Genomic DNA, 26,462 nt, shown 5'->3' on the forward strand with positions numbered 1-26,462 from the left:
ACAGTCAATCATCAGGGGCAGACAGTCCTGAAGGCGGCAGATTGAACCGAGTACTAGAGAGTTATACAGACGATTATAAAAAATTGCAAAGGAAACCTCAAAATATTACTCTGGATCTTCATTGTATCATAAGGTATTTCCCAAAAATCAGTTTTAAGAGCTATGTTAACCAACTGTAGCTAACTCACAGGTCTGTGGTAGCGTTATTGAATTAGTTAAAGATAAGTAAAGGCTTCTTGCAAACATGTTCATCAACGAGAGACATGAAAATAGTTTTTAAAGTATAATGATTCTTTATTTAAAACAAACGGCATGTCTAACCTGTTTATAAAATCCTGTTTTTATTTCATACAGATCATATCTTCCCTGGGCTGTCCACCATGAAGAGCACTGCAGCAGCACCACAGACCTTTGATCAAGAGGATTGTGATGTTTGGCTGGACACTGTGGAGCTGAAAGGAAAAGCTAAACAGGTAATTGTGTAAACATGGTCTGAACACTGACCGAATGGCTTCTCCAGCATGCCTGAGTAGAGCAGTTATTTAATACACTAAAATGCTGATCTGCAGTCTCTGTCTATTACTGTTTACACACTGTGTTCTCTTTTATATCTTTCAGAAGCGCCGTAGCCGTCCCATTTCTAAACTGCTGAACCCGTTTTGTGAAGGTGCTGGGTACAGTTTGGCTGTGGCACTCAACTTCACTCAGACCAAAACAGAAATGCCAAAAACCAAACAGAGCTCCATATCTGCCTTTTTCACAGCTCATCGGAGAGGTAAGCATCTAAAAGTCTGCCGAAAGTTATAGTCTAATCTTATAGTCTGATGGTCTAGATCAGCCTGTCTGACACCAATAACAATGCCATGTCCACACTCACTTAAACCGCCTTTCATCTCACTTCTGATGCTCAGTCTTAACTTCAGCAGGTCGTTTTAATCATGTCTGCATTGCTGTCACATCACTGGTTGATTAAATATTTGTGTTTACAACAAATTGAACCTAATGAAGTGACCAATAAGCATACAAGTTAATACAGTAAATTATTTGATTTTGTGTTAACATAATTTTTTTCTTACTTTCTTCTAAAAGTCCTCAATAAGATGTCCACTTCTGAGCCACCAAACATGGATTCAGTGCAGCCTCTTTCATCATCTGACTCAGCTACACCGACAGCCACAGCATCAGGGAAAAAACGAGGGCGCAATGTTGGTTTTGAAAACTCCAACTTTGAGCCTGTTTTGGTTGACGAGTGTACAAGTGAAAATGTGACTGAGAAGGAAACAGAATTATGGCAGACACGTTCAGAAAACCATTCAACTTTACAAAACATATACTGTGAATCTGAAGAAGAGAAGCCTGAAGAGTGTGAACCACCACAGAGTAAGAGGAGGGTCTCTGATGCCACCTTTACACAAGATGACTGTCAACCTCTACCACAGACGTGGAGTCAGGACCCGCTGTTCACTTTCAGTCAGTACACTGAAAATAACTTTCATCAGACTAGCCTCAAATGTACAACAGTGAAGAACTTCAGCAGCTCTGAGCCAAGTTTAGTAAACAGTCTGCAGAATGAGGAGGAGGTCTTTAGAAAACTGATAGATGCAGAAGGACAAACCTCAACTCAAAAATCTTTTAAACGTCTTCATTCTTCTCGTATGATTGATGAGAAGGAAAACAGCACGCCACCGTCTTATAATTCCCCAAGCAAAGACTCATCTTCCTCTCATTTCAGACCTGTTTCAAATCATAAGTGGACACAACCAAAAACCGCTTCTCCTCGGAAACAAACAGGTCAGCTGTGGGAAAAGGCTGCAAAAGAAGAGAGCTCTGCCTTCCAGATCAAGAGGACAAAACCGATAAGCTCTCCTCTCAAAAGGCGAATGCCGCAGCAGCGAAGCAGAGAACTCGATGAGGACAGTTTGGCCACTTTGTTCACTCAGGACTCTGAAGGGTTCAGGGTGATCGCACACAGAGGTCTGCACACCAGGAGTCCTCTCAAAGATCAGAGTAACGTCAGCATGGGAGTGGTGAGTGCTTACAAATCTCTGCCGGAGGAGGAGGAAGAGGATGAAGAGATGCTGTTTACTCAAGACTCTCAGGGAAATGTAGTGATTAAACACTGAAAAACAGCCTTTTAAAGGCACTACAGATTTCAGATGCTGTTCCAAATCTTTTCCAAAAATGTGGATTTTGGAGGATAAAATATTGAAAAATCCTTTTTTAAGGACTTCCAGGTTGGGGAAGTGCTGTAAACCTGCATTCTTTTTAATGGCCAGTAGGGGGCAGCTCATGGACTGAAAAAAGAAGTCTGATTATTACAAGTCTACAGGAAAGTTAGCTTTCAGCGCCTTTGAGTTATTAGCCCAGCTAATTCTTCTCTGGAGAGTTTCAAGATCTCATTTCATAACCTAATGTTTGTAAATTGTGATTTATCTGACTGCTGACATACAAGTGTGTAGTGTCTGTGGATTTGCACCCCTTCGCTGTCACTTCTTGTTTCAAAACACTAAAATGGTGAAGTCAAGATGTTCAGTGTGAGAATTAAAGCCGGGACTTCACCAGCCAGTGAGTAACATCATGGTTTTATGTAGTCTATGAACCTAGCAGTACACGGCCAGCTTGTATGCTGCAGGTCTTGTTGTGTCAGGCCTGTCTCAGATTGAAGGCTTTCTTCTACACGAGTCCCTTTGTTTTAAAAGTTAGCCAGGTTCTTGCTTGTTCTTGGTTTGGACTTCTTGCCCTCCTGCTCAAAACAGGGAGAGCTGCTTCTGTGATATTACAAGCCATTATGACCAAATATCATCAGTTCTTACCGTACAGGGATGAGGCGGAAGAACATTTGTTTTGGTTTATTTTTCTACTCTGTGATTGTCTTCTTTCCATGTCATGGCTGATCTCCTGAGATTTTATTCTTTGTTTCTCCCTTTCATGGTTCTTTTTGTTGTGCTTTTTTTTTCTCCTCGCACAAAATAAAACTAACAAACCAGAACTGGGAGGTTTTGACTTTATTTGGAAAAAAAAAAGACACAGAATTACATAAAATTGTTTTCTCGTATATTATATTTTTAGTATCAGCATTTCATCTGTGCTATGCTGGTGCTGTGTGCTACAAAATAAGAGTGGTATACAAAGTACAATAAACATAGGAAGTGCTCGGAGGTAACCGTTACCACTATAGCTGATACGTTGTACAGTAAAAGAAATTAGCTAATTAATCATTTCAATCACAACAGCAGCTGTTAATGCAGAATAAGGACAATACTGCATGTACTTCACAGTGACTTTACTACATGACTGCTGGGCACGATGCTCTTTACAGAGGTGGCTGGAAGCACTTTATTAGATGGAAAATGTACCACAGACACTTATTTGCTTTTCTCTATTTGAAGGTAATGTTGGTTTTTTAAGTTTTCTGCAGTAGGTGTAAGTGGAGTACTGTCTTATTAGTGGTCATCCCGGAACATTTAAAATCTATATTTTAAGGAAACGGATCTAATGATGAGAATACCTTTAAAATATTATTTTTCAGCAGTTACACTTTCTCACATAAATGCCTGTGTTGTTTTGGCACAGAAATGTAAGTGTGCTCTGGTTTGTGACACCTAAACCTGAGCTATTCTTCACCACTAGTGGGAGATTGTGTTATACTGACAGATTCATTACAGACAACAGCTGCAGAAATGCTGGAGAAACCTCTTATGAAGTCACAAATACAGCAAGTGGACTAAAAGTTAATCTACGTGCCTATTAGAAAACCTTTCCTACAGCGCTATGAAAACGTATTTGCCCCCTTCTTGATTTCTTTTTCATATTTCTCACATTTATGTGTTTAAGATCAGCAAATGAACTTTAACTGAGTAAATAAAAATGCAGTTTTTAAATGATGATGACCATGATTTTTTTTGTTTTTATCAAAGGAAAAAAAAATGCCTAAAACTACCTGTATGTACCCTTAAACCTAATAACTGGTTGTGCCACGCTTGATAGCAAGAACTGCGATAACTGGCAATGATTGTTTCATATCATTGTGGAGGGATTTTGGCCAACTCATCTTTGCAGAATTCTTTTAATTCAGCCACATTGAAGACTCTCCAATGTGTTAAAGGTCATGCCACAGCATCTCAGTCTGATTTAAGTTCAGACTTTGACTGGACTACTCCAAAACCTTCTATTTGTTTTTGGTTTTTGAGCCATTCAGAGGTGGACTTCCTGGTGTATTTTGGATCATTGTCCTACTGACTAAGCCAAATGTCCTTGAGTTTCCTGAGCACCATTGATGGCCGAAGATTCTCCGTCAGCATTTTCTGGTAGAGAGCAGAGTCGCCCAGAAGTCATTCAGGTCCCGAAGCTGCAAAGCAACCACTGCCACCACGTTTTACTTTTGGTATGATCTTCTTTTTATGAAATGCTGTGTTAGTTTAAGTGGCTCAATCTTTCTAGAAAGTTCAGCTTTTGTCCTGTCAGTCCACAGAATATTTGCTCAAAAGTCTCAGGGGCCACCAGGATGTTTTTTGGCATGAGATGAGCCTTTGTGTTCTGTTTGGTCAGCAGAGAACAATATATCTAATTTTAAAACTTGATTAAAGTTTCATTATCTAAAAACATGTGACAACTATACAAAAAAAGTTATGAAGGGGGAAAGTACTTTTCACAGCACTGTATGTCTGAGGGATAACATCAGGAGGACGGAAATATATTTGTGTTCTATGGACGACAAAGTCAGCCTGCGATCTCCGTGGGTTCTGTCACCAGTTTGGCTCCATTCCACACAGTCTTGAACTGCTCCGGCACTGGGAACTCCCTCTGTTTAAAAAAAAGGAAAACAAAAACAAAGTAAGTGTAAGAACAGCTGCACACATGGAGAGAATTAGCTCAGCCTTTATCTCGGTTACTCACGTAATCGCCCTCTCCTTCAGGTATCATGATGTTCATCTCAGAGCTCTTGGCACTGACAATGTCACAGCTGACAGAGTCCTTACTCAAGTAGACCTGGCAGCCCTCGGTCTTGTTGATGGAAATGGTGGGAACTGTTCCCAAAACCTGCAGAAAGACATGCCTCACTTACTGACAGGCTTTTTTTGGGCACTGTGAGATGTTATTTTACACTTTGGGTGAAAAACTCTGAACAGTTTTAAGAAAACGAAAGCGGACCTACGAGACACTCGACACATCACTTAATTCTGTGTCAAAATAAAAATGTGTTCACCTGTAACTGAATCGATTTGCAGTTAATGATCTCCACAATCCCAACAACGTTCTCAAAAACCACACCCAGCTTCTTACAGTTGTCTAGACGGGATGAAAACAAACCAGATGAAGATTATAATCCCACGTTATGAAATCTGTGCTCAAACTCATGATTTTGCTTTCAGGAAGCTTACCAATGATGATGGAGTTTATTTTGCCCTTAATCTGCAGGGTGGAGTTATTACAACTGAAGACGTACGCCACCTGTTTAAGCTCCGTCTCCTCGATCACCAGGTCGTGCTTCTGCTCAAAGTTTTCCTGCAACAATAAGGATTCAAAAATCTAGATTAGCAGCCGGTCTACCAGGACACCTGGATTGGGTTTGTTTCTACGATATAAATGAGAGCTGGGTAGGTGCAAATTAAATTGTCATTGAAATTTTCCAAAGTGCCCTTCATTTCAGCTCCCGTTGTGGGTTTAATTAAATACAAATCATCCTCAAAATAGGATTTACACATCACACGTACCACCCTCCATTTCTTCCCCTCCAGCTCCAGCAGAGGGGGTCTTTTCTGGGCAGGTGTAGTGGGTGAAGCCACAGGCCCCGCGTTCTTGCCTTTGGCTGTTGTTGGTTGTTGAGAACGCAGATTGGGGTTCTTGTGGGTCTTCTGGTCATCTGACACATGCTTCAGACCTACAGATGGAAAGTGTGAGGATAACATTATGAGTTTAAAAATATAAGCTTAAATTAAATTAAGGTGGAAACTGTCGCTCAGCTCTTCTGTGTTGCTCATGGATGCACCTTTAGTGATGTCCATGCCCTGGTTGAGTTGGGCAAATAGCGCGGAGTGCTGGGCTACGGCGGCGTCCGCCTGAGGCTTGGCGTCGTCATCGGTGAACACCGGAGGAGGGCCAGGGGGTGGAGGAGGTGGTGGAGGTGGACAGGGTGCACTCGGGGCTGGGGGCGAATCAAAGAGAGAAGCAGGAGCAATGGGGCCCTGAGAGATGTTGGAAGGAAATAAAATATTTTAAAAATAATTCAAGTATGTTTACTAAAATATTTTAATTTGACTCAGGCTCTGAATCTGAGGTCTGCCTGTTTATTTCATTTAAAGTGTACTTAAATTGTACAACTCTGCAGTGCTCGCAGACCCTGGTCCTCTGACACTTGATGTGAGTAATGTAAAAAACACAAAGCAACACAATCACATTTTTATGTGAACTGTGTGAGTTTTAAGAAAGTTAAAACACTTAAATTTAGTAACTTCAATTTAAGCAGATCTCACTCAAGTTGCCTTCAGTTCACATGACTCATCCTGTGTGTTGGTTGTACTACTTAAGCTAAGTGTTGTGCACGAATACTGAACAAGTTAATCTGAACAAAATCTTTACCTAATTTTTTTTATTTGAATGAATTTGGATACTATTTTAAACTAAAGTAAGCTTTTCTAATACAGTGAAACACAGCATCTTTGGTTTGTGAGCTTTCCCTTTAAAATTAAACTGACAAGAACAAAACAACTAAACAAACAAGTTTAAACAATAAAGAAAATGAAGGCAATGCAACAAGAAACAAAACAATAACGACTAAGAAAAAAAAGATAAAACAAACTGATGAAATATGAAAAATGATTAAGATGAATGTCAGCTGAGAGTGACCTCCCAGGATCAAACAGGAGTTTTCCTACTTGATGGGTGAAAAACAGACAGCTTCACATCGAAATGGCCAAAATTTTACGACTGCACTGTTTCTCAAACGTAACCCCGGGATAGACCGGCCACCTGTCCAGGACATACACGGCTCTCGGCCTACGACAGCTGGGATAGACCACAGCTCGCCCCTCGCGACCCTGAATTGGATAAGCGTAAGAAGATGGATGCACTGTTGTGCCAGAAAAGAAAAATCAAGATGTTTTTTCCCCCAAATTTTGTTCATTACAGATTTTTTATAACATCAGAATTTAAATTATGAAGAAAAAGGTCCTTTAAGTAGCTCTGATGTGTAAAGAAGAGAAGGGTACACACACACACACACACACACACACACATCTGCTTTTTGAAGATCTAGCACAGCTGACACAGGGTTAAATTGTCACCAAACGTGCCTCTGAGTGCTCAGACTTGACCTTTGACACGAGTAACATGTGTTGTGAATATCACTGCTGAACAATGTAGACCTGTTACACTAAACAGCTCACTGCATGCCTCTGGATTAGAACCAGCAGATGTGTGCACGCACACATTCATGCATGGCTGTAAAACTATCTACTGAACACTTCTTTGTGTACACCTAAATCCTTTTTGTACACAAAAGGATTTAGGTGGGGAAAAAAAGGTGGCTCCTTGTGTTAATATAATTAGCTTCACTTAAAATCTTCGCGATATGCTCCTTTGTTTATTGTGCATAAATAGTGAATTGTTCTGACACAATATTGCGTTTCGCTTCTGTTATAACCATGGTACACTGACAAAAACATATACTTTTATTCACAGGATAAAACAGTTGTTTTGTATCACTAATTGTCCATTGCGATTACAACATACAATATTATTGTCACTGCTACATTTCTGTAATGCTACTGTAACTGGTTTCTGCTTCATCCCGCTGCAACAGTTCGGCCCAAACAGACTCCTCGACTCTGCGTTGTGTAGTGTTTTTAAAAAGACAAGGAGTCTCTGATCGATCGTTGCCACTTTATTTCCTGAATGGAAACAACGGTGTATTATCAGTGCACAGGCTCGCCACACACCACTCCGCACAGCACACTCTCGTATGGCTACGGCAGACTGGCAGCGATTACTGCAGCAATATTACAATTTCTAATATACAATAAAATAACAGCAACAAACGATGTACCTGAATGGAAACAACGGTGTATTATCAGTGCACAGGCTCGCCACACACCACTCCGCACAGCACACTACGGCAGAACATCTCATTAGCATTCCGCTTTAGCATACAGTTTCACACATTAATAAACAAATGAAAAGTACATAAAACTGGTGTTGGACATGTGTCCACTAAGCACTTATTACACTCGGTGCTCGTCAGCTAATCAAACATGTTTTATGTGTCTGTACTACTTAGCTATATTGTGTGCGGAACAATACAACTCACCTCTCGTATGGCGTATGGCTACGGCAGACTGGCAGCGATTACTGCAGCCAGCCACACCGAGAGGGGGGGGCGCTGTTTCCCCATTACACTGATATTTGTGGCAAGTGGAATAATACCACATAAACACTGTTACACTACCAGAAATTATTTCCACTACTAATTAATTACCGTTGAGCTCAAAGGTTATATTAATAAACTGTTAATGAATGTGTATTTATGAAGACGATTTGTGAGACTGGTAAACTTATGATATGTACAATAGTCTTTCGTTCTACACGGTGCGTTTCAAGGTCCTGTACCCATCCGTCGGTAAACTGTACCTGGGCTTGTTGCAGTGCCCTGAAGTTACTAAACTTCATGAGTGTATGCACTCACTCCAAGAAGCGTATAATTATAAATCTGAGCGTGGTGAAAGTTGGGCAGCACGCTGACGTCTTTTGTCCACTCTTTCACTCCTTTGATTTTTTCCTCGTATCTTTTCTTTGTCTTTTCGTCGAGTCTGTCTTTGTTCTGACCGGCATTGTTCTCCTTTTGTTTTGTACATTCCTTTTTTGTGCGGCAAAGAAAAAAAAAAGAAGGTATTGGAACCGGAGAATGAACGTTTTGCGGTGCTGCAAATGTTTGCATTTGATTTGTTTGATTGGATTGTTTTGCCACGAGTTCCCGGCATGCAATGCGCGAAAATCACGTGATTGTTAAACAAGGGGGAGGGTGCATCCAGCCTCCTCGGCTGTAATTGGTCCAGCCCAGAGTCGATCATGACCAATTGGCCAATCCAACACCTTTCATTATATATACCCTTCCTAAAAAGAAAAAAAAAATCCATCGGCCCATAAAAACAAAAAATCGCCAGCGGCCCACCGGGCAATGCCCGGTATGCCCGATGGCCAGTCCAGCTATGTCTATTAGATAGTTGACATCTATTGTTTCCTGTTTCTGACATGAAGAACTCCTTGCTTGAAGGTTTGAAGGCTTCACTCTGAGATTTATGAAGCAGAAATTACTATTTTTATCGATTTCAAAGATTTTATACGAGAAATAATCAGCTGAAATAAATAAAACAACTGTCAGTTCAACCATTTAAACAGTGATAACTAGAATCATGTTAACTACAAGCCCCCGAGGGACAACTGGAAAAAATATTTGAAGTGTTAAAAGTGTGATGTTCACTACTCAGAATCGGACTTGCTTTAACATTTTAAGTTCTTTTGTTTTTTTACCCTGTGTCTAGTTTAATGTGACCGTTTGCATGAGTCCATATGTCAGCCTGTGGATAGGCCTGTCACTAAAGCGCCGTCTGAGCAGCAGATGACGCGTTGCATCGGTGAAGAGGGACCAGCCCTGCAGTTTAGGTTACGGCACAGGCTGTGTGTGTACACAGGCTCTTTGTCGGGGCAACTTCTGTAAAGAAAACCTCCATTCAAGTAAATCGTGAGGACCACCTGTTGGTATCACACACTCCGGTCCTTGTTTGCGCACACACACTCTGTGTCTCTCGCACATGCAGCAGCTCTGCTGTCTGACAGCAGGGCCAGCAGCTGACACACACAGCCGCCGCAGGCTCTCAAGTTTCTGCATGCAGACAGTACACATGTGAGCACAGTTGTTGAGCATTAGTTTAAGCTGAGCATAGGTTTTCATCGTTTCATGTTGCAATAAAGGAAAAAGTGAACCATTTGGGGCTTATTTGATTCCCTGCTGAGAGCAGAAGATCTCTTAACTTAGAGTGCAAACAGAAGGAAGCAGCTGTCCTGAATGCCCAAAGGTACAGTTGTGGTCAGAAGTTTACATCCACTCATCAAGGGCACGAATGATTTCTCGAACTGTTCTTTTTCCAGTGTCGAATGAGTGTACTGCATACATCTTTAATGACTTTAAAAAATAAGAAAACACACATTAAATCTTTTAACTTTTTTAACTTCACAAGGCCTGCTAACTTCTCATTAGTGATCATGATCGACTACGTTGTAGTTTCTCTTTGCCAGTATAAAAGGATTAGTTTAAAAGCACTCACTGGACTGACCAATACTCAGAACAACGGGAAAGTCCAAGGAACTCAGTGAAGACTAAGAGGGAGAATTGTGGATTTAAGCAAGTTTCTTGGAGTCATTTCTAAACAACTGCAGGATTTATCAGTTCAAACAACTGTACTTAAATACAAGTTATTGAAATGGGCCATCACTTTGGCGGTGTCAGGAGGAAGACCCAAACTGTCACCTTCAGATAAGAGGAAACTGGTTAGGAGTCACCAGAAACCACCAAGGCTCAAGTCTGGAAACTGGAATCTGCTGGAAGACCAGCATCACTGTCCACAGTGAAACCAGTTTTTCATTGTCATGGACTGAGAGGGTGCAGACCAAGACAGAAGCCATTGCTACTAAATCGACACTTTTAACCTCGACTGAAATTTGCAGCTGCCCACATGGAAAAGCGAGACGGTGGTCAGGCGAGACAAAGATTCTTGAATGGCCTTACCAAAACCCCGACCTCAGCCTGTGTGGACTGCACTTCAAAGCCGGGTCTACGCCAGGAAACCAACTAAACGAACTCTAACATTATCTTTCTTCCATAAAGTGTGGTCAAATATCCGTCCAGATTTATACCAGAAAATTATTGATGGGTGCCAAAAGCGTCCGGTAGAGGTGCAACTTGCTAAGGGACATTTAACCAAATATTAGTGGCCGTGTGTGTATTTACTTGAGCCTTTATGAATTAGATAAAATCTGAAATGAAGGTATACTTGTGCATCTGCTTCTTGTTTTGTTAAAGGTATTAAATATGCTGTAAAAAGGGTGTCCATGATGACCATATCTCCACAGCACCTTTAAAGCTCAGTAATGAAAATGGTTTATTTTATTTGAGTTTAAAATTAAACTATGAATGACACTATCCAGGCCAGCTGTTTCACTTTGTTAACATTCTTCATGCTAAGCTCAGATCTCCCGACCATCTCCTGGCAGCAACCTCATAGTTACAAATATGACAGCATTATTGATCCTCACTTGCGGCTCAGAGCAAGAGTGAACAGGCATCTTTCCCCTCGGATCAACAATTCAGTTAATAAGGAAAGTGAAGCTTTAGTTTTGTTGTTTCTTTCTGTAATTAAATCAAGAGGAAAAACTCTTCTAACCGATAAGGGAAGAAGATTTTGTTTCAGATCACTGTAATCTCTGAGATCTAGCAAAGGCTAGTCCTTGAGTAGACATTAACAGTGTGTGTGTGTGTGTGTGAGTGTGTGTGGGAGGGACAGAGGTCTTTGAAAGCTTCACAGAGAAATGCGGTGAGCGGCCACTGAGGAGAAGCTCATTCATTCATTCATGCTCCCTGCAGTGGTTTATGTAACTGACTGCTCCATAACTAAAAATGGTAGAAGTTATTTTGAGCAGATATAAAACGATCAAGCCGTGCGAACAGAAACCAAATGAAAACACAGCTGACATTATAAAGCACTAGTAACAGGAGTGATTCAGGCTCAGGTATGAGAAGGTGGTGAGTATAACATAAAACAGCACAATATTGTACTAACAAAGGCAAAAAAAAGCCTTTTGAATCCATACGTGGCACCTCGCTTGTGTACTCACACTCTTGCTCCACACCAGACCTGTCGTGTGGTGCTGTTTGATGAACGCCTGCATCTCAGTCCAGATCAACAGGTAGGAGCGCACCCAGTCCACATGACGTCTGTCTCTGGGAGAGACAAACATATAACGGTCAAATAAAAAATTATATATGAAGGAAGCTGAGGCATGTGGATGAGGATGGACCTGAGCAGGTGAGCAGAGCAAGAAACTCACGATGCAGCGTTTTGCAGGTTAAATTGATACAGAAATGTTTTAACAATTTGTGAAATAAATAAAAAATCTGCTTTATTGTTGAACACCGTTAGTCTGCATTCGCCATGCTACCTTTCTAATTTTCATCTACTTTTGCATTCTAGGCTCCTGTCATCTCTCTACCTGATTTGTTTACCACAGTGACTTTCATGGTTTGCATGAATTGTCATTTATGGAATAAATAAATCAGCTGTAATGTTTCAAATATCTAGAGAAGATGAAAAATGAGCTATATTTACGTTTCCTTGTAGTCCTTAAGCACTCTGTTGGTGTAGAAGGTGGCAGCATCGTTCATCTCCTTTACATATGGACCAGGCTTCTGACTCTGAGATGGAGAGAGATAAAATCTCCTGAAAGCTGTGACATAAACACTTCTCTGAACATCTTAAGTTCAGCACGTTTCATAAGTGGCGAAAAGCGGCGTCCTGCCAGTAACCTGCACAGACCAGAAGCAGCTTCAAAGACTTGTATTCAAGCACTGGAGATGGTGATCTTTGATCTTAAAATGATCTTCGCCTCAAATCAGAAGAAATGTTTGTACTGATGGAAAACAGAAAAAGTCCATGTTGTAGGAAGAAAAATAAGGTCTTACTTTTAGTTATTTATCTGCATGAAAGGTTGTTTATGCAGATGATTGAAAAGTTGGCTTAACTTCGTGTTGAATACTTGCTCCTGAGGACCATCAAATTCAAAAAGGGCTAATAGCTTTCTGTTCAGACAGTTGATATGCTTTCTTTCTTGTATTGTGGCTTAAATAGGTTTTATCAGACATGCCAATCTTTACACAGCATCATGTGCACGTTCATGTGTGCTCATCCTTACCACGGCCACCCAGCCCAGTGCGGGGATGCTCTCGCTGACGGCTGAAAGGTGGTTGAAGAGGCTGCTGCCACGGTTTCTTTCTCTGAAGCTCTGAATCTCCTGGATGTGATCTGAAATCGGCTTCAAGAGGTCCTGGAGCTCTGTCTGCAAGAGCAGGAGGGAGAAATTAGGAAGAGGACAGAAGATGGGTGTAAAAGAGAAGGGTCATTATAATCTGAACCCTATAAACATCAAATTCTCTTATTTGTTTAAGAAACACTGATGCCTGTAAAATCTTACTCGCTAGTATATTTTAGCCACCTCCTTAGCCCCTCTTTTAGAATCTGAGCTATATTTCCATGCCCACTTCGGCACCATCCAGCAATTCCTAAACTGGGCTGCAGGAGACGATCTGATTTGATTAGCACGGGCCTTTTTTCCACTGGAACATCCAGATCTCAGTTACGGTATAGCTCGTCTCATAGTTCTCAGCTCCCCTCCCCATCGCTCCGAGCCTGAAAACATTCCTCAGTTCATGGGGAGATCCCTGTGGCCTTGTAAGGCATACCGTTTCTCCAATGTTTACAGTTTATCAATTACACATGCACCCGCACTCACAGAAGTACAGGAACACAGCGTTTCACTGGCAAATAGCTGCTACTTGCTTACATGTTCTGATCTGCTGTGAAATGAGTGTAATGTAGAACATATGGAGCTAATGAGCTGTGACAGGAGGAAGCTGATGAACAATCAGGAGGAGCTGGCAGTGATCGGTTAAGCTGCAGCGGTGCTCCTGATACATGCATCACCTAGACGTGAGCAAGAGGTGATGCTTGAAATGAAAATCTATTCATGTGCATCAGGTTTAGTAGTTTTATGTTTGAGAGCAGGAGAGCAACAAAGACAGCACTAAACTTTATTTCCCAACAAATTCTTCCCCTGATCAGACGCACATGATCTTCATAAGCACAGACAGACGCCCCTTTCTCTGCTCCTCCAGCTGCTTTTATTCCCTCTAAGTCCACCTAATGGCTGTCTTTGAAGCAATACATCACCTCTTTACTGCAGCAAATAGGCCGTGCTTAAGAGTGAGCATGTAGGACGAATTTAAGGTAGCAAGCAAGATTTGAGGGGTGAAGTTTGCCTCCCTAAGGCGTAACTTTTTCCATTACCTTTCCCTGTAGTAATTCCTTCCATTACTAATCTGTTATCTCTATTGCCAGTATTTAAAGGCGAGCAATTACTCATTTAATACAAATTTATGAGTACTGGAGGATAAATTCAAAGGAAAAACATCTGACTTTACCCTGCTGAGATCTGAGCTCTTGTTCGGGATGCATGAGGTGCAATAAGTCTGTGACGAGCAGAGTATAAGGTGCAGAAAAATCCAACTGTAATGCACCCATATAAGTAAGCAGGATCTTAGGGAGTAAAAAATATGTTTATGTATATGTTCATAAGGACAGCCTCTTTAAGAGTGTTAAAACATTTGTGCTATATGATCACATATTTAATGATGACCTGTCCGAAGTGTATCACACCCCCAAACCAGTGTCATGGTCCTTGCCATGCAGATGTGTCATTTGCTGTTTTTTGTCCTCTGCCTCTACAGTCACATTTCCCAGTTTTCTGTGTTTGTTTGCATGTGGATGCACTAGTTTTCTGGCCTGTTTTCCACCTTCTGGTTCCTGCACACCTCCCTTTGATGACTTCACTGTGGCACAGAGTCAGTCTTCGTTGGTTCGTTTGCATGCAAACAGTTCGCTCTGAGAATTCCCGGACACAGAGGGGTGAGAGAGAATGACTTGCTGTACACGTTAGTCGTTTACCAGCTGAAGAACTGCAAACTTTTACAAAGCCTGGAGAAGTTTCTGCAAAAAAGAAGCGCCTGCACTCACATCCCAGCTGTGGGAAGGTTCACGTGCTGGCGAGATGTATTAGAGCAGCTAATTGATTCATTTCCACTTTTGTTGTTTACTGCTGAGCTATCAACACACTGACAAAAGAGTTATTGACAAGCTCAGCTGAGTGTGCTGAATCATTATTGCCATCTATCAGATTTTTGAGCTTTTTGCTTCTTTCAGTGCCGAGAACAATCCGGCAAAAAGGATAAAAAACGTCAGCTCACATCATGTGTTTGGCTGAGCTCAGTGCGTTATAACAGCACAGGACTTGACTTCCTACACAAGCGCTGCATCAAAGGCAGAAAGTCATGTGTGAACTGCCGGGAACAGCAGTACACACACACACACACACACACACACACACACACACACACACACACACACACACACACACACACACACACGGTGAGTTAACTGGCCAACCTGAGGTCACCTGAAAGAGTGAGATGCCTACTTTCTCTGACTCTTTCTCTCTTTGTCTAACACTCGATCTAACTGACACACACACACACTCACACACACACACACGCACGCACGCACACACACACACGCGCACACACACACACACCAACAACAGGCTCAAATATAGAACATGCCCATAAAAAGTCAGAGAGCACAACAGAGCTGCGCTGTGGAGGAAGGCCAGAAGTTTTGGAGATATGTGTGTGCGCATGTCAGTGTGTGTGTGTGTATGCGTGTGGATAGAAAAGGGGCACTGCCCAGAGTTACACACTTTTCTCTATCTGTGCTGAGAGCTACAGATATAGACCTGACTGCGGAAAGCTGTGAGAGATTTCTGAAGAGAGTTTTGTACTCGGGGGAGTATTTTTGTTTTTGGTGTTTGGTTGTGCACTGAAAGGTTTTTAGGACTGTGCAAAGGAAACCGTTTCATGCTAAGGTAGAAAGCTTAAATCAGGCTTATAAATTCAAACCTAAACTGGCATCTATGACAGTTAAACCAAGGAGGGCATGTTCTATTGAACAATATCTGCTGTTCAACCTGTTTTAAAGGTTATAAACCGAAGTGTCTTTTTATTCCTATTCATCCTGCATGATATGAATGCAGATTAACATCTGAACATTTGAAAACTACATTACAGTTTTCATGCAAGCTTCAGGTCTTTAGGTTCCAAATTTTACCAGCTTTTCTTGTGAAACCTGAACGCCTGTCTGTAAAAACAGACACCAAAGGTGTGCGGTTTTACCTAACTCAGTTTTAATTTATGTTTTATTGCTCTCGGTTTTAACTGGGTTACAACATGAGGGTGTGAAGTTTTTGCTCATGCTGCACATTCAAAAAAACAATGAAAGAAGCTTTCATTGGCCATTATGTGGTTGGATCAGGGCGTTGGTAGCAGCTCTTGAGCCACCATTTCCCCGTTTTCCGTGTTTTGTTTTGAGTTTCGTTGTGATGCTGAATGTGTCTCTCCTCTCTATCAGCCCACCCCTCTCCTGGGTTAGTCCCCCTCTCTCTCTCACTCTTTCCTTGTTTGCATTTCTGACTATCTCTGAATGCTCGTTTCACAGCCTCTCAACCAATGACCTGACAGATCGGGAGTAATCACTTCCTGGTGGGCTCTGTGGACCCTGTAACACACACACACATACAACACAAGCAGAAGGCCAATGGGATGATATCATTCTCTCACACACAGACACAGACATCTCTCCCACCCCTCTGCTCTCTATACGTGAACATGTTGGGAATGTGTTGTATTAGCATTTTCTTGGTCAAAGAGCAGAGTAATCCCTCTGTGAACAGACGGGCCTGCTGGGAAACACATGGGTCAGACCGTTACAGAGGACTGAGGCCCAGCTCATCTCTCTGTTAGGCTGCTGCTGTAATTTGATGCAATTTGGCCCTTAAAGTCATGAGAGCTGCACCACGCTTCAGCAGGTTTTGTGTGGCTCAGCTGGGAGCTGAAACACAAACAGCCAATCGCAGTCATGGAATCCAGTCACATGGTAACACTGTTTGTGTCACATTCAGACAGGCTCTAAAGACAATAAAGAGGATACAGTGAAAAATAATGATGGCAGGGAGGCCATGACTGGTGTTTCTCTAACAACACGATGGCCAATAAACCTGATATACGTTGCTAAGACAACAGCACTGAACTGCTCTGTCATATCAGGTTAGGTTTCATGGAGCCATCTTTTTGTGATGTTGAGTGGTACTTGTTGCGATATTATTTAGTTTTGGTTTCTGTTTTGAGTTCCAGGGGTTTTCCTGTCTTTGCCATCCTCTTTCTTTGTCCTCCTGATTTTTTATAGAAATGACTTTTCCTTGTTCATCTTCTTTGTTTTTGTCTTTCCCTGTAATGATGCCTTGTTTTCCCCTGTCTTCCCTACTTCCTGATTGTCTAACCTACCTTTTGTATGTGGACAGCTTTCCACCATATATCATTGTCCATTTCATTAGGTACACCTCGCTAGTACGTGGTTGGCCTTCCCTTCAGAACTGCCTTTTTTCCACCTTGCCTCATGTTATGAGGCAAATCATTAATAATGTAAGTCAATGACCCTCTTAAGGGACAATCCCCACTAAGGTTTAAACACCTGGGACTCTCCAACATTTGGTCTTAGAACTGAAGAAGCTTCTCAGATGAGACATGAAACATCTTAAGCTTAAAGAAGTCCAGTCACTTTCTTTCCAAGCTCCTTAGACTACCAAGTTCTGGATGTCTACAACCCACACAGACATGTTTATATGATGTTCAGTTGGTACTAAGAGGTCCAAAAGTGTGCCAGAAAAGTATCCCCCACACCAATACACCACCTGCCGCCTGAACTGTTGATACAAGGCAGGATGGATCCATGCTTTCATGTTATTTATGCCAAATCCTGACCCTACCATCTGGCTGTCACAACAGAAAATGAGACTCATCAGACCAGGCTACACTTCTACGGCCCAACGTTTGTGAGCTCGTGTAAATTCTAGCTTCAGTCTCCTGTCCTTAGGTGATTGTCGTGTAAGAGCTTCTTGGAAAAAAGAAAACAAAATCACCTCTGTGGGATTATTTTAGTTTTAAACAAGCTGACAGAGTTAAACCAGACCGGCTGCAGCCTGTGAACGAATAAAAAGGACAGATGCCATATGCTATTAAATAATCAGGGTGCATAACCACACTTGTAGTTTTTGTTGTAGTTCATCAAATATTATTTAACAGCTGATCAGACAGAAAACACTGCACTTGTAGTGTCCTTACCTAACCATATAAAGCACTTTGAGGTGACTGTTGTTGTTATTTTTGGTGCTTTATAAATAAAATCGTACTGTTTTGTGAAAGATTGAAATCGGTGACATACGATTATGCATAATATGTCCCGACTCCATAAGCCAGTTCATTTTAGCTCATGTTTTCAGTTGTGTTTTACAATTTTAATAAGATCTTTATATAAGACAAATTATATTATGATTACCCAGTGCTCATGAAAAAACCCCAAAACAAAACAACCCCCCCAAAACCATCCCACAGCTTCTGAGGTTACACTGTGACATCATCAGTGCAGGTTTCTCTTTTAATGTCCTCCTGTCGTACCTGCGCTGGTTCCTGGTGTGTGGCAGCCATCTTGATGAAAGCTCTCTGAGTCTGTAAGGCGTTCATCACCATCTCTGCCTGTCAGTCACAAAGTGTAAATGTTAGGACTGATCTCATAATACATTATGTTATGCTTGATGAGTGCTTGTCTTCACAGATTGTTCACCATGCAGAAAACATGAACAATCTGAGCAGTCGCTGCAGAAATCCAGGCAAACACTCTAATGACTATGTCTAACTTATATACACACACAAACACACACTCTCACTCGCTTAGTTTGGGTTATTCCCAGCCAACCGTGTCCTCTGTGTGTGTGTGTGAGAGGTCCATTTGCAGGCCAAGGGAACCACCGGGGAGGCTTTTTCCATAAAAGGAGCTTTACAAACTTGAAGAAACTACCTCTGTCTCTCTCTCTCTCTCTCTCTCTCACACACACACACACACACACACACACACACACACACACACACACACACACCCTCCATCGTGTTCAGTGATGGGACACAGAGATGGAAACCATCTTTCAAGGCACAGAGGAAATTCAGGCATTGCTGAGTACCTTTACACGTCTGTTTTGGAGGGTTTTTGTTGTTCTGGATTCATTCCAAGGACGTAACACAGCTATTATTGCCAACTGGCATACCATAAAACACTTCCTGGTCCTACGAGGAGTAGAGGTCATTACCAAATAGGAAAAGGTCCTCCACTAACAGTTTGATAAATGAATGTAAGGTCAAAGATCAATCATACTCCCATCCTTGGCTTTGTTAAGGACAGGAAACACACACACACGGACATGTTGTCTGCCTTCTTTGGGACCACGGACCTCCCATACAGCTTTGCCTATCTAAGTGGAATCTAGAGTGGGACAATCCTGTGTTTATAAATGTGTGTCCAATGAGATAAAGGTTGGCAGAGAATGAAAATCTGTGGTGGCTTTCCTCTTTTCAGCAGTGCTCCCTTTGCAGAGAGCTCTTCTTCCTTTGCACAGCTTAGTTTATAGATGAATATATCAGGCACAAAATTAGACGCTCATTTACGAATAGTCTGATCTTTTGTTAGAGAAAGCCAAACAACAGACAACAGTCTCACATCTTTATGGCAAAAACCAAATACGTCATCTTAATTATACAGCGTTAAATGTCTTGATGAGTGTCTTGGCTTGAGAAGCAAGCAAGAAACTAAATATGTCCCAAAGTATAAAGCTAACCTTTCAAATGTTATAGTATTTTTTTGTGAACTACTTGACAACAAAGCTTTCCCAAAGCCATGTTAATGAAAAAATAATGTTCTTTAACAAGAGCAAGAGGCTCATTTAAAAAGCCCCGTTGACACTCTGAGGATAAATATATGCTCCTTATAAAGCATGAGCTGAATTCAGTATGAGGTTTAGGGAATGCCCCTTTAAATCATGATCGGTTTGACAAACAGCAGAATGAGAGACCTGCTACATTGTAAGAGAAGACTGCTGCAGCAGCAGCTGCAGAAACATCTGTCTGCAGCAGCTGATGCATGGACAGTGCCTACAAGTGATTTTATATTCGTAGGGTAGCATATGTGAGACTTTAGATTTTAGTGGGTGAAGCCTTACATGCTTCTCCACCTCGCTCCCTATGGCGCGGCTGTTGTTCAGGTAGTCTGACACCGGGCCACTCATCAGCACGTCGAAGGCCTCCACGCACTGAGACAGACCTGGAAAAATACAGTGAAATCCTGCTAACTTGCTTGCTTGTCTTAATTGAATCCTCCAAATGCAAGTTTAACAGACTTGCCTCCATCAATGCCGTTGACACAGTCCCCGTTGGCCATCCCGCTGGACGCCTGCGCTGACATCTGCTCGAGGCGAGTCACAGCTCGCTCCAGGCGCTGCATTAATCCTTCCATGAAGACAAACCTGGAAAACAAGAGCAGCTACGGATTCTTACTCATGGCCGCTGCTGCTGTCACATGATGACAGCTAAAATCATTGCAATTCATTTATAATCATTCTTTTTGTTTTATTTGGTGATGTTTGTCACTATTCAACCTTCTCACTGCGCTGCTCCTGATTTTCATCAACACTAAATTTAGCTATGTGCAGCACGCCTTGTATAAATAATGTCACTGTATGAGGTGTCTGGCTCACTGCCACAGTCACAGCCTGGGTCAGAACAATTTCAAAGTGTCACCTAATTGGGATGAAGAAAGGCAGAAACTGATGCCAGACTGAGAGAAAAGTCAAACAATGAAGTGGATTCTTTGATTAAATATACAGTTTATTTATGGTTATTTGCTTATCTTTGGGTGCTTTAGTGATTTGAATCTTTCTTTTTTGTGTAATAATTTTGTCTTTTTTTGTCTTTTTGTTATAGTGTGTGCAAATAAATGAATAAAAGGTAATCTCTAAAAGCTCCTCTATCGTCGTGCAGCTTCTTCTTTCAGCTGCTCCCCCTAGGGTTCTCCACAGCAGATCATCTGCCTCCATCTCACCCTATACTTAGCATCCTCCTCTGTCACATCCAACCATCTGCGTGTCCTTCTCACTACATCCATGAATCTTCTCTGCAGCCTTGGTTTTTTCCTCCTTCCTGGCAGCTCCGTGTTCAGCATCCTTTGTCCAGCACATCCACTATCCCTCCTCTACACTTGTTCAAACCATCTCAGGTCCTAGTCCAAGTAAGATGCTGTTGTCTGATATTGTCTCTGTTTCATGCATGGTTCTGTTTTAGGGATATGACAGTAGCCTTTTTCCCTGCAGACTTCTGTGCATGGTAGCTAATGATGCACCTACACCAGCCTCACTCTTGAGCACAGACCATGTAGACCATGATTTTTTTGAACATGCAGGAACTGAGAACATTTTCCTTTTCCTTTATCAATGTCTATATTTTGCATAAAATATGGACTGATGTATCGATATTGGAAGTTTTTGCTCTGTAACGATCAACATCAACCCCGGAAGGACAAGATATATACAACGGGAAGACCTGCTTTCTGTTTTAGTCTATGGAAACTTAAAGTGTAGAAACATATTTGCATAAATTCACATGTTTCTGGCTGTTGGACAGAGGTAAACAAACAGTAACTGAGCACCGCTGAAATACATTCGAGAATACTCCACAGACCACTTTGTCACACTGACCAGCCATATGTCTCACTATGAAGCGATGCAGGCCTGTTTCCAACATATATTAGTCAACAGAGGAGGAACTCAATCCAGCCACCCGCTGCATGTTTACGCAAACCACTGCTAGGTAACACATGCTTCCTAATCTGACACCTGCTATTTACCTGGGTGTCCAACATGCAATCCAGGGGTGTGAGTTATAGACGGCTCTGTTTGCTTTACAAAAACGATCTACAGAAACGCTCGGAAACACTTTCCAATAATATGGCAGCTATGTTGGCTGAATAGCATTCGCTGTCTGTAATCTTTGTAAATTATGTCTACTAATTATGTCCTGTGAGCAGCAAACATGTCCTGATGGGCGTCATCGAATCTCTCTGGAGAAATCTCCCAGCAGTGCCAAATTCCTGTTTCAGGACTCAGAGGTTATTTCTGCTCTGTGGGTCACAGCAGCTCTTAGGCAAGACCAGAAACCTGGAGAGCAGAGTCTCGGTTTGCAACAAGCGTTTGTGTTCTCTGAAGCAGGACACTTAAAGTTTGAGCAATGAGTCGAAAATATTCTTATCAGTTTGTACTTTGGTACCAGCTTCTGGTCTCGAGGGTCTGATCCAAGTGGGATTACAAAACAAAACTTTATATTAAACATTAATCCAAAAAATACAAATAAAAAATACACAATATTTGCAAATTGTCAGCTAGTGTGCAGACCTGTCACCCTTTATCCAGTGAGGTCTGCAGATCTCCCGAGTGGCTCTGCAAAATGCACCATAGCTCATGAAATTGTGTTTTTATTATATATACAGGGGATCATATATAGACCATTTAACTCAGCAAAACAAGCATGTCATATCATCACTTCGATCTATCATAAGATCACTCCTCTCATTGGGAAGGGAACCATTCTTACAGCTTCGGATATTAGCCAGACTCGTAGGCTGGTGAGCACGGCGATTTGTGACACAGATCAGACTGTCGCATGAGGATATGAGGATTAGTGATATGAGCGATTTCTTAAAAATAAGTCTTTCCTTTAAGAAGTCTCTGGCCCCAGAAAGTTTTGTAACACCTGCTTTTATATTTCATCTGGTAGACTTGATACCTGTTGCTTGTACTCTGTGAACACACCATAACGACTGTATGTTTAGATTTGAAAATCTTTTGCCATAAAAGTAGATGTGATTTTATTAGAGCTGAAACAATTGAAGCTGATCTTCAGAGCCAAGTCAAATTTGATGGTTCCAGCAAAAATAATCTTTAAATACTGACATAACTCAAAGATAGAACGATTATTATAATACATAATGCCTGGGTTTGTCTGGGTTTGTCTGGGTTTGAGGATAGAGCAAAAAGTTCAAATTTAAATTCAGTAGAGTGCAAAAAAATCAACTACTGTACTATTTCAAATCCAAAACACTTCATCACTGTCTCGCTTGTCAACAACCTCAAATTTTGCCTATGAAGACTGAAGCAAAGACACTCAGCCTCTGTTCTGATTTTATTGTCACTTGTCCAAATTCTCCATGGCAATGCAAAGACATGGCCAATGATGCTCTTTTAGGCTTTTCATATGGACTTACTGGAATGCATTCAGTCTAACACAAAGACCTAATGGGAGGAAGCCTCGGGGTTAAGCCTGCTGGCTGTATCAGAGATACATCTCTGTGGCATGAAAATGTGGCAGTACTGTTTTTAATGTGTCTGTAATTTCCAACAAATAGCCTTTACCTCAGTCTCCTTAATAATAGACATAAAGACAGTTAACTTTATTTATCCTGGAGAGAAAAATATGTTGTTATAGCAGCAGACTTGTGAAAATACAAACAAAGCAAAGAATACACAAACTACAAATGCCAAATGATGCATGAAAACAACAGATAAGAAAAAAAAAGAATGAATGGACTATATACTGACTATACTGAGTGATATGTGATTATAAGGTGATAGAATCAGCCTGTGAAGCATTAAAAGAGGTCCAAATGTGCAAAATGTGGAGTGTTTAGTTTATGGGCAGTTAAGTGTCAGCAGGTGTCGGGTTGGCCAGCAACACAAACACTCCACAGCAAAACCAGCAGCACATGCAGTGGAAAGATTTTAGGGACTTCACCCTGACTCTGCATGTGCCTCCTGAACCCCCCGGCCTGGTATCTGATCTTTGTGGCTATATTGGGACGCAGTCTGGCTCCTGCTGTTATGGGCCTACTGTAAGATATTCCACTGTGGGCCTGGGTCCTGCACCCGGAGACACTTTGATTCTTCATCTGCTGCAACTCTTCATCCACCTACTGATGTGGGAAGCTGTGATGTGATCAGTGGGAGTTGATGGTGAAAGGTTTGGCTGTTATGATTAAGAATATTACTATTTATGTAATAATAATTTGGATTATCTATATGAGGTTAATAAAGAGATATGTAACTCATGTAATATGGACCAGAGGCTGGGAGTGTGCTGATAGATCTTTGAGAAAAAGCTGAATCAATTTAAAATATGAAAGCATATGAGTCTTGTCCAAGTCGGTTTAAAGGTTTAGTTGCCGCATTAGCGTCCTGTTGTTTCTGGGGCACAGCATATGTGATCCTAAAAAATTACTGGGCTGTTTAAACTCACACTGGTTTATCACAGCTGCAAAATGAACCCTCTCTGTGTAAACACGAGAAGACACCATCACTCCATAATAAAACATGACATGGCACCGGCTCACAGGACTTCACCCGTCCTTCAGTCTGATGCTTCATATTCCGCGCCGCAATAATGTTACTCCCCGCAGCGATCGAGATAAAGGAGGTGACAAACAGTGCTCTCACATGCCCTGCCATAACATACGAAAGCAGGCTGCACGGGATCAATTTGTCTGGACATTATTATTGCGTAGGGATGCGCACCCCCACCCCGGGGCTCCATCCCTCCGCCCCACACTGAAACGAACTGAACTTGACACTGGTTAAAAAAAATCATCAGTACATCCTCTAAAAGCATCTTACCTCCCTGGTCTGGTCCGCGGTAAATTTCTGTCCGGATCTTTAGGGGTGTGATTACGCCGGGACGGATTCGTGGCAGTTCGCTGCTGTCTTGCGGTCCCCTCCTGCTCCCCTGCCCCGTCACTCAGCTGCGCGCTGCACCGGCTCCTCTTCCGGGATGTCCTAATTAAGCAACACGTTGAACCTGAGAGCCGCACAGCTGCAGAGACCAGGACCGTGACTCAGTGCCTCTCTGCTCCGGGGGAGAGACGTTTGCCTCGCAGACAACATGGCAGCATCGGAGAGCTCTGCTAAAAATAGACAAGTGATTGGTGCTGTGGCGATGCCGGCATGGGGCTCTTTTGAGGGAATGGCCTTTTACAAGCTGGGCAGTCATCATCATCATATTCATAGTGCATGGGAATGAAATGAAGTTTTACCCCTTCGCTGACCTTTAAAATTGAAGACTGCAAATTTTCAACATTTTAAATCCCTAAACGAATACAAGTCACAACAATAACTCCAAAATCAGTTAAAGGTTTAAAGCTGCCCTTTAGTTTTCTACTTTTAACGTAAATACTCCCTCAGTTCCCCAAGGTAAACAGACACCAAACCCTATGTTTAACCCCACTGAGGTCCAAGAATAGCAGACATACGCTGGTCTGTTGCAGTCATAGACTGTATATAAAAGATGGGCACAAAGTCAGAGTTCCTGTGTCATGAAAGTGCCTATCTTTTTACCTGGTTAAATCACCATGGCAACATACAACAAGCGCATTTCCTAATCAAGAGCAGGTCCTGTTCAGCGTTTCAGTGATACCCATTGAGCCAGCTAATGCAAAGAAAGCCTGAGGGTGGTGAACTTCCTTCCTTGACGCCTCAGGTCTGAAAAGCAAAGCCAGAGTAGAAGTTTTTCAAATCTGCATTCTCTCTAACGGACAGCAGGGGTTTACTTGTAAATGAGAGTCAGCATTATAGTAATAGAGGACAAGAGGATAAAGCCAAGTATGGTTTAGGACAGGCTTACCTTGTCATCTGCACCTTGCACACCACAAATTTCAAAACAACAAGGCAGGGGCCATGTAAATGCACAGCTTGAGGTTTCATAATGGGACTTTTCTAATGAATGCCCATCTACAGCCATCTTTTATAAACAGTATGGTAACAGTGTGGTGTAGCATCTAGGAATCAGTGAGGCTGAGTGTAGTTAGAAGTTTCCAGTAAGCTAGCTGACATGTTCTGAGGTAATTCTCAAAAGCTACAATTTCAGCACTGCTGAATATTGTTGGTGGTGAAGTTAGCCTCTTCACACAAAGTTTAGACTAATATAAACAAAACAGCACAGGAAGCTTTAGACACAGACAAATAATTTAAAAAGATTAATAAACAATCTTGAGAATGTGCAACAACACTGAGTCTTCAGAGTTATCCAGGGCATAAGTTAGAATCAGGTCCAGATCCTGAACACTTAGTTGTTCCCTGTGTATCCATCGGAGTGTGAATATGTGTGCATGAATCTTATTTTAAAAAGTGCTTAGGTATAGATACAAGCCCTGTTTGATTGTGTGTGATTGGGTGAATGAAACTTGTAGGAGAAAGTGCTCTGAAAGCTCAAACTGAGTAAAAAGGGGACATACGAGCCAGACTACACAACATTCTCTACAAGCAAAAACTACAGATTTCTTTAATCCTTTGAAAGCTTGCCACTCCTTCTGTGACTCTTTCTTTAGTTTTTTCCCCCAGTGTAGGTATTTTTAACAAGTTGTCTTAAAGTTTCTAATAAGAAAACATCAACACTTTAAGGAGCACCTCCACCCGCAAGATATAAAACCTCCATCTGTTTTCACAGAGCAGTCCCTTCTGTCATCCTAAACTCTGAGGCCATTTCAAACTCCAGCTAGAGGAGGGTTGCAGCTGTGGATCATCCTTTTTTAATAAAGTAACAGCTTTAATCTTGTTATGGCATGATGTCAGGTGCTACTGATTTTACCCATAAGGCCTTGCTGCGTCCATGC

The 26,462-nt window shown here is 41.8% G+C and overlaps 2 protein-coding genes across 2 annotated transcripts; one reads left to right on the forward strand and one right to left on the reverse strand.

The window, feature by feature from the left end:
* aunip (aurora kinase A and ninein interacting protein) lies at positions 1-2,989 on the forward strand. The gene is made up of 4 exons (XM_076879087.1): positions 1-133; positions 355-473; positions 619-775; positions 1,090-2,989. Exons 2-4 carry the CDS (start codon positions 381-383, stop codon positions 2,121-2,123), a joined length of 1,284 nt encoding a protein of 427 aa, XP_076735202.1. The 5' UTR covers positions 1-133; positions 355-380; the 3' UTR covers positions 2,124-2,989.
* On the reverse strand, positions 2,988-24,748 carry cap2 (cyclase associated actin cytoskeleton regulatory protein 2). The gene is made up of 13 exons (XM_014414153.4): positions 24,472-24,748; positions 20,159-20,280; positions 19,978-20,078; positions 18,386-18,463; positions 12,961-13,104; positions 12,378-12,463; positions 11,887-11,992; positions 5,990-6,185; positions 5,715-5,881; positions 5,382-5,505; positions 5,207-5,289; positions 4,897-5,040; positions 2,988-4,803 (listed from the first exon to the last, which is right to left on the reverse strand). The coding sequence occupies exons 2-13, from the start codon at positions 20,268-20,270 to the stop codon at positions 4,720-4,722; spliced, it is 1,425 nt and encodes a 474-aa protein (XP_014269639.1). The 5' UTR covers positions 20,271-20,280; positions 24,472-24,748; the 3' UTR covers positions 2,988-4,719.
* Positions 24,749-26,462: the final 1,714 nt, after the last annotated feature.

This window comes from Maylandia zebra, linkage group LG22 (genome assembly GCF_041146795.1).
Source record: "Maylandia zebra isolate NMK-2024a linkage group LG22, Mzebra_GT3a, whole genome shotgun sequence".
Classification (NCBI taxonomy): domain Eukaryota; kingdom Metazoa; phylum Chordata; class Actinopteri; order Cichliformes; family Cichlidae; genus Maylandia; species Maylandia zebra.